The sequence below is a fragment of the Zootoca vivipara genome, chromosome 8 (genome assembly GCF_963506605.1).
Source record: "Zootoca vivipara chromosome 8, rZooViv1.1, whole genome shotgun sequence".
Classification (NCBI taxonomy): Eukaryota; Metazoa; Chordata; class Lepidosauria; order Squamata; family Lacertidae; genus Zootoca; species Zootoca vivipara.
Window position 1 is genome coordinate 59,696,497 of NC_083283.1, and position 17,904 is coordinate 59,714,400.

At 42.4% G+C, this 17,904-nt stretch overlaps 1 protein-coding gene across 1 annotated transcript; it reads right to left on the reverse strand.

Annotated features, from left to right (window-relative positions):
• Positions 1–10,774: 10,774 nt before the first annotated feature.
• Positions 10,775–15,762, reverse strand: RNF182 (ring finger protein 182). Its single transcript, XM_060277952.1, has 2 exons — positions 14,735–15,762; positions 10,775–13,534 (listed from the first exon to the last, which is right to left on the reverse strand). The coding sequence occupies exon 2, from the start codon at positions 13,300–13,302 to the stop codon at positions 12,565–12,567; it is 738 nt and encodes a 245-aa protein (XP_060133935.1). The 5' UTR covers positions 13,303–13,534; positions 14,735–15,762; the 3' UTR covers positions 10,775–12,564.
• Positions 15,763–17,904: the final 2,142 nt, after the last annotated feature.

Sequence of the window (17,904 nt, forward strand, 5' to 3'; positions counted from 1 at the left end):
GAACTCTACAGTCAACTTTTCTGGGAATATGGGACATGTGAATAGAAATCTTTGGATGACTCTGTACTGTAGTGCTCTTTCCAAACCTGGTCTCCTCCAGATGTTTTGGAATACAACTCCCATCATTCTTGACCATTGGCCTTGTTCAGGTCTGATGGATGCTGCAGTCATAGAATCATAGAATTGTAGAGTTGGAAGGGACCACGAGAGTCATCTAGTCCAACCCCCTGCAATGCAGGAATCTCAGCTAAAGCATGCATGGCAGATGGCCATCCAACCTCTGCTTAAAAACTTACAATGAAGGAGAGTCCACCTTCCAAGGGAGAGACCGTTCCCCTGTCAAACAGCTCTTACTGTCAGAAAGTTCTTCCTGATTTTTAGTCCAGAGCACCAAGTTGGGGAAAAGCTTACCTGCTCCATGTACTTAAGACATAGGAGTGACTAGTGTAAGAAATATTTCCTTTCTCCAATGACCCTTGGGAACTGTAAGTCTGCACAGGGAATATGGATCTCCAATAGAGAATTTTCAAGAGAGGTGTTCAGCAGGGCTGTCCCAGGACGTTTTGCTCCCTAGGCAAAACTAAAAATGCCACATGTATGCATGCCACCACATGCACACTGCCTGAGGTGGCCCAGGAAGTAAAAGGGGTGGGTGGGCATTAGTGGCAGTGGGTGGGTGGTGTCATGAGGCATCGTGCAGATCCACCGCCTGAGCCAACAGCCTCACCTCGCTTCATTGTCAGGCTGGCCCTCATGTGTTGTTGCATGGAGCAACACTGCACCTGCTGGCTACGGTTTCCCATGGCTAGTGTGTCTGCCAGCTAAGCACCACACACAATAATTGTGTAAAGCAGGGGTAGGCAACCTTAGGCTCGTGGGCCGGATGCGGCCCAATCACCTTCTAAATCCGGCCCGCGGAAGGTCCGGGAATCAGCGTGTTTTTACATGAGTAGGATGTGTGCTTTTATTTAAAATGCATCTCTGGGTTATTTGTGGGGCATAGGAATTCGTTCATATTTTTTTTTCAAAATATAGTCCGGCCCACCACATGGTCTGTGGACAGTGGACTGGCCCACGGCTGAAAAAGGTTGCTGATCCCTGGTGTAAAGGGACCCACCCTATTCATGCACCAGGGTGAGTGTATAGAGCTCCTCCACACAAGGGGATGTTCCTGGGCCAAAGGCCACTCCCAATTCTTCCTTTGTGGCCATGGCTTGTGTTTGCTGCTTTTTGAGTTGGGAACTTTTTCTGCTGCCTTGTACAGTGCCAAATTCAAGCTGAAGCTGCAAAGAATCACATGATGTCAGGTGATGGAGGGTTGGAGGCCCTGCCCACTTGGTGAAATGGTCCCTTCCGAACTGACTACATGGCAATATATATTATGAGTGATCTGGGGACATGTACTGTAGGGAATGGGGATGTCATGTAGAGATGGCCCACTTTCACTTACCATGTTGACTACCAATTTGATTCAGGGAAAGAATAAGTCTGGGATATTTTGGGGAGTCTCTGCAGAAGGATAATCAACCAATCACAATCTGAGACTGGCAGGCATGGACCATTGCTACCCAGAAGCAAAAGCAGCTCATCCCCTTGTGCTTTGTTGTTACAAATACCAAGTGCTGGCAAGTAACTGGGAAAACCCCAGACTACCACAACCCACCAGTTAAATAATTGGTGTGCTGAACAACCTCCCATTTGATTGGCAAACCTCCAGAATCCCTTCCTAAGAGCCAAGAGAGCCTGCTGAGAAAGTGTCTCCAATATCTAATCAAGACGGCTGTAACTATTCAGAGCGAGAAGAGGAACAAGAAATTAACTGGCAACCTCTCTTTCTTTAGGCAATGGCTTTCATAAGAACCTGGCTTCTTTGAAAATTACACAAACATTCCCTAAAGCACACTAGGCCAATTTATAAATGATTATTAATGGATTTTGCAGTGGAAGGAAGAAATCTAACAGGCTGCCTTTTGTTAATGAACCATGTTGCAGATTTTCATTTAACATCAAGTGTGTCTGATGGGGAGAAGAAAAGCTGAATAACAAAAGAATTTGGATTCTAGAAAGTGATTTAAGGATGCAGATTTCAACCATATGAATGTGCAGCATACATACAGCCACACATACAAATCCAGGTTTTTTCAGCAGGCACAAATGGTATTTTTCAGATACCCAAACATGGTACGGGAGAGTCATCCTTGCTCATGGTATAGAGCAGCGTTTCTCAACCGGTGTTCCGCGGCACAGTGAGACACCATGAGACACCGCCGTGAGACACCGGCTTGTGTGCCGCGACGTGCGGCGAGGAAAAGGGCGCTTTGCATTGCTGACGGACTTCCGGCGAGGCAAGATGGCGCGCGGCGTGGCAGCACGAAGCTCCTGAGAGCGACCAGCGTGCCCGTGCCGCCAGCCTAGCCTCCGGACCGCCGGAACCGCCGCCGGTGGTACGCGGGCGCCAAGTGAGCCCGGTGGATCGACCGGGGAGCCGCTGGAGGGCCCCCCCCCGCGACCCCACCGGAGCGACACCGAAAGCGCCCGGCTGGAGGATCGACGGACCCCTGGGCTCCGCGGCAGCCGCGTGGGCATCGGAATCGCCCGGCGGATCAAGCGGGGAGCCGCTAAAGCCCCCCAGCGAGCCCGCCTGTGGCCGGGAAGAGCTCTGAAGCCCTGGACCTCCCACCACGCGACGGCCCTGCCTCGTCGCCGCAGCCGTCGCCACCCCAGCCGCCCCAGGAGAAGAGGAAAAGGAGGGAGGCCCCCCCAGGTGAGGGAAAAAGGGAAAGATAGGGAGGAGAGGGCCCCTCGCCACCCCCCAACCCAGGTGAGAGCGCCTGGTGGGTCCGCCTGGCTACTGCGCAACAGTTCTTCAGTGGCATGCTTTACGTCTCCCCTCCAAACTAAACTAAATATAGGGCGGCACAGAGTTGGTGTGCCGCGAGATTTTTTTTCATAGAACAAATGTTCCGTGGCCCAAAAAAGGTTGAGAAACACTGGGAGAGAGAGAGAGAGAGAGAGAGAGAGAGAGAGAGAGAGAGAGAGAGAGAGAGAGAGAGAGAGAGAGAGAGAGAGAGAGAGAGAGAGAGAATGAGTTTGTGGGGTGCCTGGACTTTCTTCTAATAATTCCTGGGTGTCAGACACTAGATGTAGCATGTTAAAGTTAAGGCAGACTGGCTTCAAGAGATCACCTAAGATGGACCATGAAGGAGAACAAAAGGCAAGTGATGAGCCATTAGGAATCTTTTCAGAGAGAGGGGCCATCCTCAGGAGTTAGTTAGCAGGACAAAGGCCAGTGTTTGAAGGAGAACAGTTGTTTAGGATAGCAGTTGGCTGGGATGAGAGCTTGTGGTGGGGGTGGGGGGTGGCAGTCTGTTAAAGTAAGCAAGCAAGAGAGAGAGTCAGAGTCATGTTTAATTTCTTTTTTAATCCAAGGCTGCAGCAATGGGAGAAACAGGACCCTCTTGGAGTGTTAATGCTGTGAGCCCCTCCATCACAGGTTCAGGTTGTATTTAAGTGTCAATAAACCATATATCTTAAAGACACCACAGTCTCCACTGTGCCTCGACTGTGCCCCTGGATTCTCACATTGCTCAGAGAATGGGGTGGGGTGTAACAATATATATGCCACTATGGTCTCCGTCAAATAGGTTTTGCCTGTTTGTAGTACTTCAAATGCTAGTCAAATCAGTTTGACATGAGATGATAGTGGGACAAAGGAAACAAGTATGTACACCTCAGCAACAATGGCTGTCATACTAATGTCATCTCTTGAAAATGCTGCTGTCTGCATCGAAAGGATCGAGGATCTTAGCACTAGCTCAGATGGCAGACCACATGATGAGGTATCAGAAGGGAATCCAGCACCTTTACTGAGGGGAATGGTGAGGTGGCGGGGAGGCACAAAGACTGCTAGCTCAACACACACCATGGAAGCACTTAGCTGCTGGGTGGCCAGCAGTACGCAGTGTGGGCTGCAGATGTAATTATCATTATTAACTGCTCCCTCCTGTGCTTGTACCTCTGCACTGCCTCATAATGCCCTCTAGGTCAGCGTTTCTCAACCGCTGTTCCGCGACACACTAGTGTGCCGCGAGACACTGGCTGGTGTGCCGCGACGAGAAGGGCGATTTGCATTGTCACGTGCCTGGCGGCCACCAATAAACAGCGACAAGGTAACCTTTCGCCTTTGAGCCGCCCCGCAGCTCCCCTGGAAGTGCACGCGCCCTTGTAATCCGGGGGCAGGCAGAGCCTTGCCTGGACTGTACTACTTCGGGCCGCGGGAGAGGAGAATTGGGGGTCTGAAGGCTTCTCCCCTCCCATGGGGCGGCGGGAGGGAGATTAATTTCCTCCTTCCTACTTAATAGGGGGCCTATACGTATTCAAATAAAATAAAATGCCTAGGGGGGGGGAATAGCAAGACAGGGAGATAGCTGGCTGAACTATTGTAATATTTTTTTGGGGGGGAGGTAAAGCTTAAAAAAAAATTCATAATGTATATAAAACAGAACAGTTATGACAGCTGATGGAAATTAAACGATGAAAAACGAAACTATAAAATAGGCACGAAGTACAGTTGCACATGGCTTAAATTACAGTCATAATTATATAGTCAATATAGGGCGGCACAGAGTTAAATTTTTTAACTTTTTTAATGGTGGTGTGCCTCGTGGTTTTTTTCATGGAACAAGTGTGCCGTGGCCCAAAAAAGGTTGAGAAACACTGCTCTAGGTACACCAAGCTCCCCTTCCCTCTTATTGGGGAGAACATGTTAAATGCTGCCATCACCCACTACATCCAAAGCCAATCTGAAGCTCTCCATATCAACACTTGAGTAAAAGAATTTTTTAAAAAAATGCTGTGAGATCCAAGATTGCCCATTCACACATAATTTATTCCTCAAGCACTGGTGTGTGGGTTTTTTATGTGTTTCCCTTTTAACAAGACTGGTGTTTCCATGACAAACATCCTAGTGGGAACAGGAGTCCAAAACATATAGAGACCACCAGGTTGCCAAAGGCTCTTCTTAGGCATTTGTTGTTGGGTGTTAGAAGACCCAGGTTCTAATCGCTGCAGGCTAGGAGCTCACTGGGTAGTCTCAAGCAATTCAATGACAGTGTGTGTAACTCAGCCCATGTATACCACAATAAGCTCATTGGGGGAAATGGTGGGATGCAAATGTGATCAATGCTACGACCGTGCTGGCCATGCAAATACTGGCAATTGTCATGTGCAGGTCAGCAGATGCAGCTTTTATTTAGTACGTATCCCACCCTTCTTCCCAAATAATATTCCTTAATTTAAAATCCCCTAAAGTGAACCATTGCATTTCAGGTGTAAAACTTTGGAACAGTTAAATATTTGTTACAATACTCCAATTATATTTGAATGAGACTTTGTAGTTAGCCAAGGCATGTGCTCCATCAATATAATTATACCCCCTTTGTGCCATCTGTCCCCTGAATGTCAGTGCCCCAGCAATGGGCCTGGTGAGCATACAGACAGAAGCAGGAGGGAGACGTGAAGTCATGCAGGGAGAGAATGACAGCTTTAGGCAGTCTTCCTTGAATTTGAAATTCATAAACCATAATCTAATTAGCACTCAGCTGCTTCACTAGAGTGATGATTAAAATGCTGCTTCTACATTTCTTGGGTGGTTGGAAGTATGAGGCTGAAGTCACCAGCAGCTTACTAATGGAGGTTCTGCCGTGGGCAATAGCTGCCTGCCTGCTAAACAATCCCTTTGTCACCAGTTGGAGCACAGGAAAGATGTGCAGGGCTATGAACTGATGGCTCACCCAATCACTTACTGCGCTGTCACTGTTGCTCACAGAGTGTTTTCTCTACTGCTGCTGCTGCTGCATCAGCCTGATCAGGAACAGTGTCGGAGTGACTTTCTCCCAAAACCTTGCCAACACTGACAGGTTTCAAGTTGTCAGCGTTCACTCTTGTCCCTGGTTTAAAGGCAAGATTCATAACAAAGGAAGGGAAAGCCTTTTTAAAAAACAACAACACGTGTGGCTAACACATGCCCCAAATCTCCAAGCTAGCGAAAAGAAGCATGGCCTGTTTGTCCTATAAGCCTCATTAAGTGGAGGCTGTAGTAGTGTCTCCATGCATGTGGAAATTAAATCCTATTGATTTCAGTTCAACTCGCAAGAACTGATGATTGCTACCAAAGAACCAGAAAGTGTTTAGCAGGTGCTGATTAAAACTGGAAGGCCATGAGCTGCAAAAGGAGGTTGAACTCTGCAGGGCTCTGTGTGGTTTTGTTTGTTCCAAAGCCACTGTTACTGTCCCTGCTATCACCCCAATGGACTCAGTATGGAGTTTTTGTTCTTGAGCACTTGTCTGGAAAAAAAGAAAAAGAAAAACCTTCCCTGTGTTGGCTTTGAAGTCCACACAACTGGGACTTGAAGGTGTGGTGCCAGTTGACTGACAGGTGGGGACCCTTTGGGGGGGGGGATATAAGCACCTGATCTGCCAGCCAGAAAATTTTTTCCCCACCCCCTGCTCTACATGGTTGTTTTTATCTGTAACTACCACAGTCAGGATCAATTTATAAGAACTGATATTTATTTAAAGGAGTGACTTGTTTAGATGGCTCTCAGAAACACATATCCAATTACATGCACAGAGGCAGATATTCAATCTCTGGAATCTTTAGGTAGGGTTGATAGTGTTATAAACTCACCAGGGAAAACCAATTTGAGTCATTCTACCAGCACTCAGAATTTCCCAGGGAGGGTTATCTGCCGGTTGGGAAGCGAGAGACTTGCAACCAAGTAAGGCGGCTAGTAAGCCAGATCTTTATTTGAAATACTGTTGCAACAGAATCCCCATTCACAACACGCAGGAAGGAGAGAGACCCCAAACCATAGGGGGTTTCATACTTTATGCAACCCTTGTTTTAAAGTTTATAGATGCTGTGTGTTTGTCAACATGCTACAGTATATACTTTCACTCACCTTCATTAAAAGGATGAAGGGACAGCTGATTCCATCTTGCATAATAGCTAGATAGGCATGCCCAATGTGTAGAATGTACAAGAATCCAATGGGTTCAGGTTAGTTTTACTGTATCCTTAGTATAATCAGCTGTTTATTGAGCTGCAAGGGCTACACGGCTGTGGCAAGGAACATGTTTTAGGAAGTACTGCAGTGCTCGTATCTTTGAAAGCTACAGTAATTGTTCTCTTCGTTGTGACTGCAATTTAAAACAAATCAAAGAAAGCTCCCTTAAGACTCATTAAGAGGCTTACCGCCAACACATTAGTGTATTGTGCTAAATATATTTGCTGAAACTGATGTCAACAGCAGCTAGCATTTAAGAAAAGCTTATGCAATATTAGAAAGAGTTTAGAAATATTAACATGTTTCATTTAAGAAAATCAGTTTATGCTTAGCAGCAATTAAACATCTGCAGTGGCAAGCTATCAGAAATTAACACAGCCCAAGTCTGAACAGTATCACTAGAGTTCATATATAAATTGCTAGTTGGCTGATTTTTGAAAAGAAATAATATTGTTTAAACAGATGATTGTTAAACACTTGAACGATCAATGGATTACTGTTTGCCTCTGCCTTGGCAAACTACGTGTTATGCTTAATACACAGCATGCAGCTATAGCTCTTGTTTTTCTTTAATTAATTATAGGCATGGGGGCAATTATTACTGTGACTGAGTGCACAAGAAGACGAGGATTGCCCCCTTTTTCTCCTTAACAGTGACTACTTGAAAACCAATCCTTCTGGCTATGAGAATTGATAACAAGTTTGTGTTGGCACCAATGAGAACATTTTTTTCAAAGCCACACAGCTGCACACCCCAATTTCTGGCAGAGGGGGTAGTTGCTGGCAGGGTAGAGAAGGGAAAAACCTTCCTCCTTATACACTGTTACTCCAATAGCAATCACCCTTTCACGTGTAATTAAAAGGAAATCAAGAGCATTGAGTCTCAACATGCAATTTGGCCCTTGACTTCTTGGAACAACATGTTGTCTTGGAACAATAGCCAAGGTGCAATATAGAATGGTCAGAAACCATTACTGGCTTATACAAGTTTAAACTCAATCGATTCCATAACTGGGTGCACTGGATTGTGACCAAATGTGTCCAAAAGCCTTTTGATCAGGTCTGCAGACCTAGAGCCAATGTGTTGCAGTGGTTAAGGGTGAGATGCCAGGGTTCAGATCCGCACTTGGCCATGAAGCTCACTTGGGTGGCCTTGGACCAGTCACTGTCTTTCACCCTATCCCAACTCACAGGGTTGTGAAGATAAAGTGGATAGGTCGGGATGGTGAACCGTTTAGAGACCAAGTGCCCAAACTGCAACCCAAAACCCACTTATTTATCGCAAAGTGCCAACATGGCAATTTAACCTGAATACTGAGGTTTTAGTTTAGAAAAAGCCAACTTGTACATTAAAAATTTTTGTCTTAGAAAAACACAATGACAGAGCTTTCAATGATACAAACCCGCTTTTTATTGAAAGGTAAAAGTTTGCATTTGGCATGCTTTTGAACAATTAATGTGAAGCCTCAACCTCACAGCGTTTCCGTGTGCTGCTCTGGTTCACTAGAAGTGGCTTAGTCATGCTGGCCACATGACCCGGAAGCTGTACGCCAGCTCCCTCGGCCAGTAAAGCGAGATGAGCGCCGCAACCCCAGAGTCCTATTTCAACTAAGATCTTTTAAAAATAACTACTAAAAGTTGAACCATGGACAGAAGGCTGGTTGCTGGACAGCACAAGTCCTGCTTGTAGAATTCCCATAGGCATCTGGTTGACCACTGTGAAAACAGGATGCTGGACTAGATGGGCCTTTGGCTTGACCCAGAAGGGCTCTTTTTATATGAAAAACCTGTGCTCCACCAATTGGATCCCTGGCCAAAGCTTACCTTTTGGGAGGGAGTTAGTGTCTTGTGTTGCTGCTCATAATAGCTAAGCATTTTGAAGGTTGCCAGGTGAATCTGCTTAACCAGATTCTGATTTTCTGTTGCATTGACCACCTGCAGTTCCCTATGATTTCCTCAATTTTGCACAATCAAGCCTCAAGTCAGTCAAGGTAGGAGGTAAGAGGCTCTCCCCCTCCTTTTCAGTTTGATTAAATGTCAACCAGCCAGGGGCGGGGGAATCATTTAAAGGGAGCACAGCTTGAGCTGCTGCTGGTTTCCCTTGCTGAGAGCTCTCTTTCTGAAGTCTGCCACTAAGGCTATGCATCGGTACTATTCATTTCTGTTCCCCTAAGGCACATTTCACCGCATCTCAGTTTTGTCCATCAGTCACTTATGTGGGAGTGGGATCTTTGTTATTGTAAATACACATGAGCTTCCTCCACCAATAATTTATATTTATATTTTAAATAATGACTTTCCACCACATATCAATTTATTTCCCTTTTCATAACAAGAACCCAGAAGGCAGATATTGAAATCAAAACAAGTTGCTTTTTCATTCCTTTTTTGTTTCTTACCATTTCTGTCTTCGTTCTTTTGACCTCCAACGCCTTTCTTTCTCCTCTTTCTTCCTCCTTCCCTCTTCTGTTTCTAATTGGCCCCTCTAGGAACAAACTTCTGAAAAACAAACTACCAAGACATTTGAACAATAAACCAGGCAGATGAGAGACTGGCAAGTAAACTAAGGCCATCTGAAGTAGAGCTGGACCAGAATCAGATAATTTGACTCTATGGTTTTATATGACCAGGTTCAATACCATTGGCATCTCATGTCACATGGCCCCTGCTAACACAATGCTTGTTGTGCAGTTTTGAAGCTACACTCTCCACCCTTACACAGAATGGTGTTTCATGTCAGGAAAAAAATGGTTTGGCTCTTTTCCTTATTTACATAAAGGACAGCATAAACATTCAACTAGATTAAGATTCCAGGCACCCAAGTTTTCCTTTTTGAATCTAAAATTTGCCTGGATCTGCACTGCATTTGCAACCATAGATGTATGGTCCAGGGAGGAGCCAAGCTTCTTCCGCAGCGGAAAAAACAATCTGGCTCCTCCTATTCTGTCATAGGTAGCAAAATATGCAGTATATCAAGGATTCTGAGCATTCCCCCCTATACTCACATTCATATTATCAGACTTCTGACTTCAGTGCAGAGAGAATAGTTTACTCCCTTCTCTCTATTCTGATCCCATATCACTGTATGTCTCACCTGCACAGTGTCTATGATTATGATGCTGGAGAAAGACTACTTTAGCATATCATGGTAAGAGCATCTGAACACAACTCTGCCTTCAGATTTATTTGTTTACACAATCCAAAGGCCATCCCATGGGATGTCATGAAATTGAAAGGGAAGGGCTTTTGACTCATTCTGCTATTCAAAACTAGTTATGCAAATGCTGATACTGTTATGTATTCAAAAACAATGCTTCAGGAACTATTTGGGGCAGAATGAGAGAACTATAATAACAAGGTGATGAGGTGGTCTTAGGCATGTCATTATTTTCTCAGTTTCTGCCTGTTTCCCCAGTCTGCAATATAATACTGTAATAGTGCTGGCCATAAAGAGTTGTTGTAAGGCTATGTGAAGACTTTGAGCCCTTGAAATGAATTACAAATATTAAGTATTATTTCTGAGTAGACATTATAAACATTTGACATGTGTTAAAACATAAAAAGTATGTGTACTACATCAATAGCAGATCTTAAAAAACATACAGGTTAAACATAGACTGATAGAAACATCAGAGATGACAACAAGCACAGTACACAGTCATGTACAGAAATGACACACATTTATACCTACATTCCATCCTACGTCAAGAACTCATTTATTAGGAGATAGTACATCTTGGACAATTTTGAAGGTGAATTCCCTACAAATATATAAATTCTTGTAACATGTATGCACACAAACAAATTATACAAACGTTACTGACACTATAAAACTTTTTTTCCCCTCTTGGATGGACTTTTTCGTATCTGATGGAGTCACAAATCAGTTACACTTTGTGGTTTACTGCTGCTGGCCATGCCACTACCCATGCCTTCTTGCAAGCACTTTAAAGTAGTAGTAACAGATCATTCTAAGAAATATTAAGTTTTCAATGCTAGCCATTAGTAATGGACAAAACTAACACTTATTTAGATGTGCTTTGAGTGCTTTCTTTTGTAAAAATACAGGGTTTTTTTGGGGGGGGGAGTCCTAATGGGACTTATTAATTGAATCCCACCAGTTATTTCCTGCATCAGCTATTATGCACTACTTGCTTTTTCTTCTTCCATGACATGCTGCATGTGATCCCCAAAATTATATGCCTCTTATGAAGTCCTTAAAGATTTCTAAATATTAATATCATTTTGCTTACTTAAAATAAAAAATAGGGCAAACAATTATACAACTTAATGCATTTTCACACTTCAATACGTCATTCATCCTGGATGTAAAAAAAAGTGAGACTACGTTGCAAAACTGAATCCAGTTTTTAATTGCTATAACGAGATTTGGTTTTGATTGTATAAGCCATGAGGTTTGTATGGCCTCATAAAAATAAGTTCAAAATTATTAGGTTAAGTAGGCAAGGCTGTGATCCTCTTCCAACCTGTTTACTAGGGAAAGCTTAGTTTAAACCAACCTAAGCACTTTATAACAACCCCTCTATCTGTTTATTATTATTTTAGCTTATGCATATTACAACACCACAACTGCAATCCAGAGGTCCACAAGTGGCAGAATAAGAAATGTGCATGGTTGTGTAAGACCGTGCAAAAGCTATGGGCATACTAAACAGGTCACCACACAAGGAACAGACTTCAGGATGCAGCTGGATTTTTCTTGCACAAGGAAAATAGCAGCTTTTCATATTTCTGCATGCAGAAGATATTCACAGGTAAGGCTTTGTAATGCTTTTAATCAAAAACAGATTTGAGAAGAAATGTTAACAGTGAAGATACAGTACATCCATGTATTGTTGTGGCACATATGCCTCCTTTACAATTTTCTACCTATTCAGTTAGGTAGTTAAAAGCAACCATCCATTCCTCAGTCTCTTTCACTGTCTGGAAGCCTGGTAAAAAGTTCTGATGTGATGGAAGCACCTATTTTCTTTGTGCATGTTAAAGATCAGAGGCACCGATGAAATGTCCAATTGCCTTTTTAGATCTCTGTTCTTGCCCTGTTTCAGTGGGACTTAATCAGTAGAGGGTCACAGCTGATTATCACCAACGTAAATAAGAGACAGTTTAGAATATTAACAGGCATTTCTTCTGAAATGGCTCCAGTAATCTTAACTATTCTCCTATATGAATAATCTATTGAAAATGAAAATGTTACTGCAGCATAGGATCAGGCACCCAGTTAGGTGGTTGTACTTGTCTCACCCTCTTTCTATTGCTTAGACTTTAAAAAAATGTTATGTGTTTATTCATTGGTAAAACAGGATAGAGCAGAAGAAACCAACCATTCAATTACCCTTTAAAATAATAAAAGGACCACAGAACTTGTCAGCACTCCTATTTTCCTTGAAGGATAAACATAATAAATACAAACAAGAAATTTTAAGTTAACAGTGCTACATCTATGGCAATTTCACATGTTTCGTTGCAATTGCTATTAAGAAGACATACAGTCCAGAAACTCATGACATATACACTGGCAAAAGCCATAAACCATGAGAATAACAAGACTCGAGGGAACAAGACTGACAAAGACTACCCCAAGGGTGACTTTCTTTGATACCAGTAAGTAGATCCCTAAAGGCAGGGAACTAAAATATAGCAAGCCTAGCAACCAAACTAGGACTCGAATTGAAGTCTGGAAGAGCAAGGATGTACAGTTCCACACTGTCCAGTGATGGGGTACAGATGCAACAGAGTCAAAGCTTGTGGGCCTGTAGAATTCCACAACAGGGGTTGAGTTCAGGGTTGGAGGGCTCTCTCTCTGAACCTCCATGATAGTTATAACCAGACAGTTGGAGGAAGTGTGAGAGGGGCTAACGAGAGAGGCCAGCCTTTTGGGAGTCAGCAGGAGTTCTGTGGGATTGTCTGGTAGGCACTTCTTCACCTTGCCTCCATAAGCCAAATTTACAAGGATATTGTTGTCATCAGGAAGACTACTGACCTCATCATCAGGCAGGCATGTTTCAAACCTACAGAATGGGCAAACAATGACTCCCTGAGGAGAATCCCCAAAATCTATGATCTTGCAAAGACATTTGGCACATACTCTGTGGCAACACTCCAGTACTTTAGGTTTTCTCTGTCTCATGTTATAGCGGTTGTAACAGATTTTGCATTCAAGCTCATCTGAGCCCTGGGACTCCACAGTATCTTCTGGAAGTAGGCTGGTCATTTCTTTTCAATGTGCTTTAGACTTGTGGTGATGTCAGACAAAGACTGTTGCTTTGTCTTTCTTTCTTTGTGAAAAGAAAGATGTTTAGAGTTCCCTTCAGATTACCACAGTACTCAAATCAATCAGGGATGGGAGGAGTACCAACAGTCATAATTTTCAACCTCTTACTAGGACTATCTGCTTTTTTCTTCAGTGTCTTTCATATACATAGCTTTCATATAATATATAGTTTCTGTAGAGGGGAAGAAAAATAAATACATGAATTCAATTAAAGATGTTCCATTTTATATTTTTCAAGGTTTTGCTCTTTCACCCTCATAACAACTTTCAGAGTAAGGTTAGGCTGAGAAGTGATGACTAGATCAAGGTAAGCAGTTAGCTGTCCCAAGGCTGAGTAGGTATTTCTACCCATGTCTCCCTAGTTGTTATTGTTGCTATTATTTGATTTCTGTTTAAAGACTGCTTAGGAAAAGGCAACGGAGCTGAGGTGGGTAAATGCAAACAACCAAACATAGGGTTGTATCCAGGAAACTTATACTGTTCATGAAAATACTTCTGCTTGTGCAATGGAACTTCCTCTCCTCCCCCTGCACACCACCTTACAACATTCTTCTGCAGTTTTCCCAAACTCTCTGGAGCAGATTGAGGGATGGAGTGCGTGTGGAGGTGTGAAAGAAGTCCTGTTGCACAAACATGTATTGCACAAATGGGATGCAACCCATGGGCACCAATTCTTAAAGTTATAGAGCAGATTTTTTTTTTATAAAAAAAACCCTATGGTATATGAGTTAAAAATATTCATTTAATAGTTTCATATATATTCACATTATATTTATATATAATATGTACATAATATGATGCTTATAATTCTAGGTGATAAGCAAATAACTAAGAGAATATCAATGATCAGAAGCTCAATCGATTGTGAAGAAGGAAAGAAAAGAATCCAAATCAGTTTAAAATAAGTTAAACCAAACATATGGTTGACAATTATCTTGAAATTTCAAGTTCTAGTAACTTAAAAACAAACTACTTACTTTGATCAATTTCTTAGCATATCATTTCTTACACCTTTTATAATATGTTAACTTATTGAAAATAACTATATTCCAGATTTTCATATACCACTACATTATATATGGTCTATTAGATTTTCAATTACCCAATATTACTAGTTTCATTGCTATCAATAACGTTGTATGAGTTCTAGGTCTACATCATTAACAGTTCCTTGTGAACAACCAAGTAATATTTGCTTTGGATTAATGCTATATTCCACCCAATTAAATCATTTATTACATTTAAGATCTCCAGAAGGGCTTTACTTGTTCTTTATCTGTTCTGTATCCTGCTGAAGATTACAACTTTAAAAAAAGAAAAAAGAGTAAGTGCCTAATGCCACCGGTACTGTATTTTGCAATCTCAATCTTACCACAGACCCTGAATGGGTATGGGGCAGGGACTAAAGAACAACTTTAGAAGATTCCTCATGTGGGCAACCACTTCTTTAGATGATATCCCAGTCTCATTGCTATCTGCAAAACAAAACAATTCATTTACAATGGGTCCTTTCATCTAGAGCTGTGTCTTGTAATATGTGTATCTGTGGCAGACCAGCACATGGGTTAATTGGAGCTGTGGAATTGACAACCATAACAGGCACCCTGGACTACATGCTCCCCTCCCCTTTCCAACCCATTGCATTTTCCACTCTCTTGATGTGACATGGATTCAGGCAGTCTGACTATATAAATTGCAATAAACAAATTCATAAATTTGGAAGCTCCCCAAGGTACAGTAAGTGCAGGACAGGAGTCATTCTCTAACTTCCATGGCTGTTTCTCTTACACCTGGCAGAAAATCCCAATGTTTAAGATAGCAGAACCAGTCATTTTCACTAAGTGCCAAAAAGTATATTCTTCCAGCACAGAATGACCTCATAACCAATAATTCCGTCTTTCACACGATTTTGCTGCGATCGAAGTGCATTTAAGAGCTGGATTTAAATAGTAAGATGGAAATTTTGGATAATCTTTTGTAAGCCACTTTGGTTGGCCTATCCTGAAACGCAGAGTATAAGTACTTTCAATAAACACACATACATATATCCCATACATATGTGCCATGCTGCTAAACCATACTCTGCAAATGTCCCAGAAAAAATGGGACATCCAATTTTTTCTTGCGAGAGAACAGTGGCCATCTTGCTCAATTTTGCACTATGATTCCCCCCCCCCAAGCACTGGGGGGGGGGGACTGCAATCTTGCACGGCACTCCAAAATGTGTATTTTTTTGGTGCCATGACCGAAAAAAGCCCCTTTTCAGGGAGAAACCGTGCAACATCTATTGTGTCAGTAATAATCTCTGGACACAATTATCTTGATGTTCACCTACATCTTCAACTCTGTAATCAGAAGCACCATTGACAATTGAAACAGTCATGGGACTACATTTTAGTTAGGACTATCACCCAATTAAAGAAATCTTAGTTGATGGTTTCAAATGTCTAATTCATTAATTGACTAAATTTGAACAAATTAACCAATGGTTCTAAACAAAAAGGGGAAAAAACCCTATGTTTTTAGATGATACACACCTCCTTAGTCCAAGCCTATAAAAAGCAAAGTCTGATATGTTTGGGGCACATGGAGATTTCTGCATTCATGTTCAAAAGTTTCCATCTGTTATCTGATTCCGAAGAAAAAACCCACATTGTGTTAACTTTTAAAGCTGCCTTACTCATCCTGATGCTTGTATATACACATTCCTGTATATACACATTCCTAGCAGCAAGTCTTTGCTCAACCTGTTTCATGCCACATTTTCTGCTAGCTTTAGTCAGCTTTTAACAATAGGAATTTCCCTGTCAGTTTTAATCAATGTGTCACATTGCACTAAAGTTACAGGACATGGCATCATATTGATCTGCTTTTGGTTCATAGTCAGGAGGAAAATGGCCTTATACATTCTTCGCATGATAAAAAGATTCTTACTGGCAGAAAACAGTAAAGGTTTTTTTAATGCCTTCAAAAGAGCACCTGAAATATAATGTACATGGAAGAATGCAGCTTCAGCAATGTGTGCAGCAGAAGTGTTACATTTTATTACTGTGTCAAAAATACTTAACATTGCTAGGTTACTGAAATATTAAAACAAATCTGATGGGGCCTGAACTGGCAGAACATACCATTTTCTATGGTCTATGGTGCATGGATAACAAGTATGGTGATATGGTCAGCAATGCCTTTGCTTTGCCTTACCCAATGGATCAGACTATTGCTATTACCACCACTTTGGGTAATGTTAAGTGCATTGAAACTGACATTTCATGGTACATAAATATATTTTGGCTAATTACCCTTATGTCAATAAAATAAATGTGTATGTTACAAAAATTCCAATCAACATGACTTTCTGATGGTCTTGTCAGAAACAGGCAGTTTCTCATAAGGGTAAAATTAACCTGCAGTTCACTAAACAATAGCTACACCTTATTCATCACTGATATTTCCTTTTTAATCTAATTTGGGAACATGAAATATTATTTTTTACAGTAACATAAAAATACTCAAGATGAAGGAAGAGCCATATATAAATTATATAAAAAGCAGAGTAAGGAACACTCCCTCCTCAGTCAAAGGAAGTCCTCTTTAGCATCCAGCTTCTCAGATATAATTAGCACTTCTGAGTACAAGAAAGCATCTTCTTACAACTTTGTCACTAGTCTCTCATTGAGGTGTTTGTTTGGGTCCCACATTATCCCAACACGAAAAGAAATAGGCATATTTGTATCACTGTCCCTTGGCAAGCATTCAGTTCCATACCCTCCACCTTTCTCTGATGAAAATAGGAACGTCCTATTCCATGATGATAATGATAATTTTATTAATTATGCTCTGCCCAGGGCTGCCTTCAGATATCTTCTAAAGGTTCTATAGCAGGCATCCCCAAACTTCGGCCCTCCAGATGTTTTGGACTACAATTCCCATCTTCCCCGACCAGTGGTCCTGTTAGCTAGGGATCATGGGAGTTGTAGGCCAAAACATCTGGAGGGCCGCAGTTTGGGGATGCCTGTTCTATAGTTACTTATCTCCTTGACTCGGGGGTCACATAACTCCATTACCTCCAACTTTTCTTCAATGAAAATAGGAAGGTCCTACCATATATGTATGGATGTATGGAAGTGAGAGCTGGACCATAAAGAAGGCTGATCGCCGAATAATTGATGGTGCTGGAGGAGACTCTTGAGAGTCCCATGGACTGCAAGAAGATCAAACCTATCCATTCTGAAGGAAATCAGCCCTGAGTGCTCACTGGAAGGACAGATCCTGAAGCTGAGGCTCCAATACTTTGGCCACCTCATGAGAAGAGAAGACTCTCTGGAAAAGACCCTGATGTTGGGAAAGATTGAGGGCACAAGGAGAAGGGGACGACAGAGGACGAGATGGTTGGACAGTGTTCTCGAAGCTACGAACATGAGTTTGACCAAACTGCGGGAGGCAGTGGAAGACAGGAGTGCCTGGCGTGCTATGGTCCATGGGGTCACGAAGAGTCGGACACGACTAAACGACTAAACAACAACAACAAACCATACATTCCAA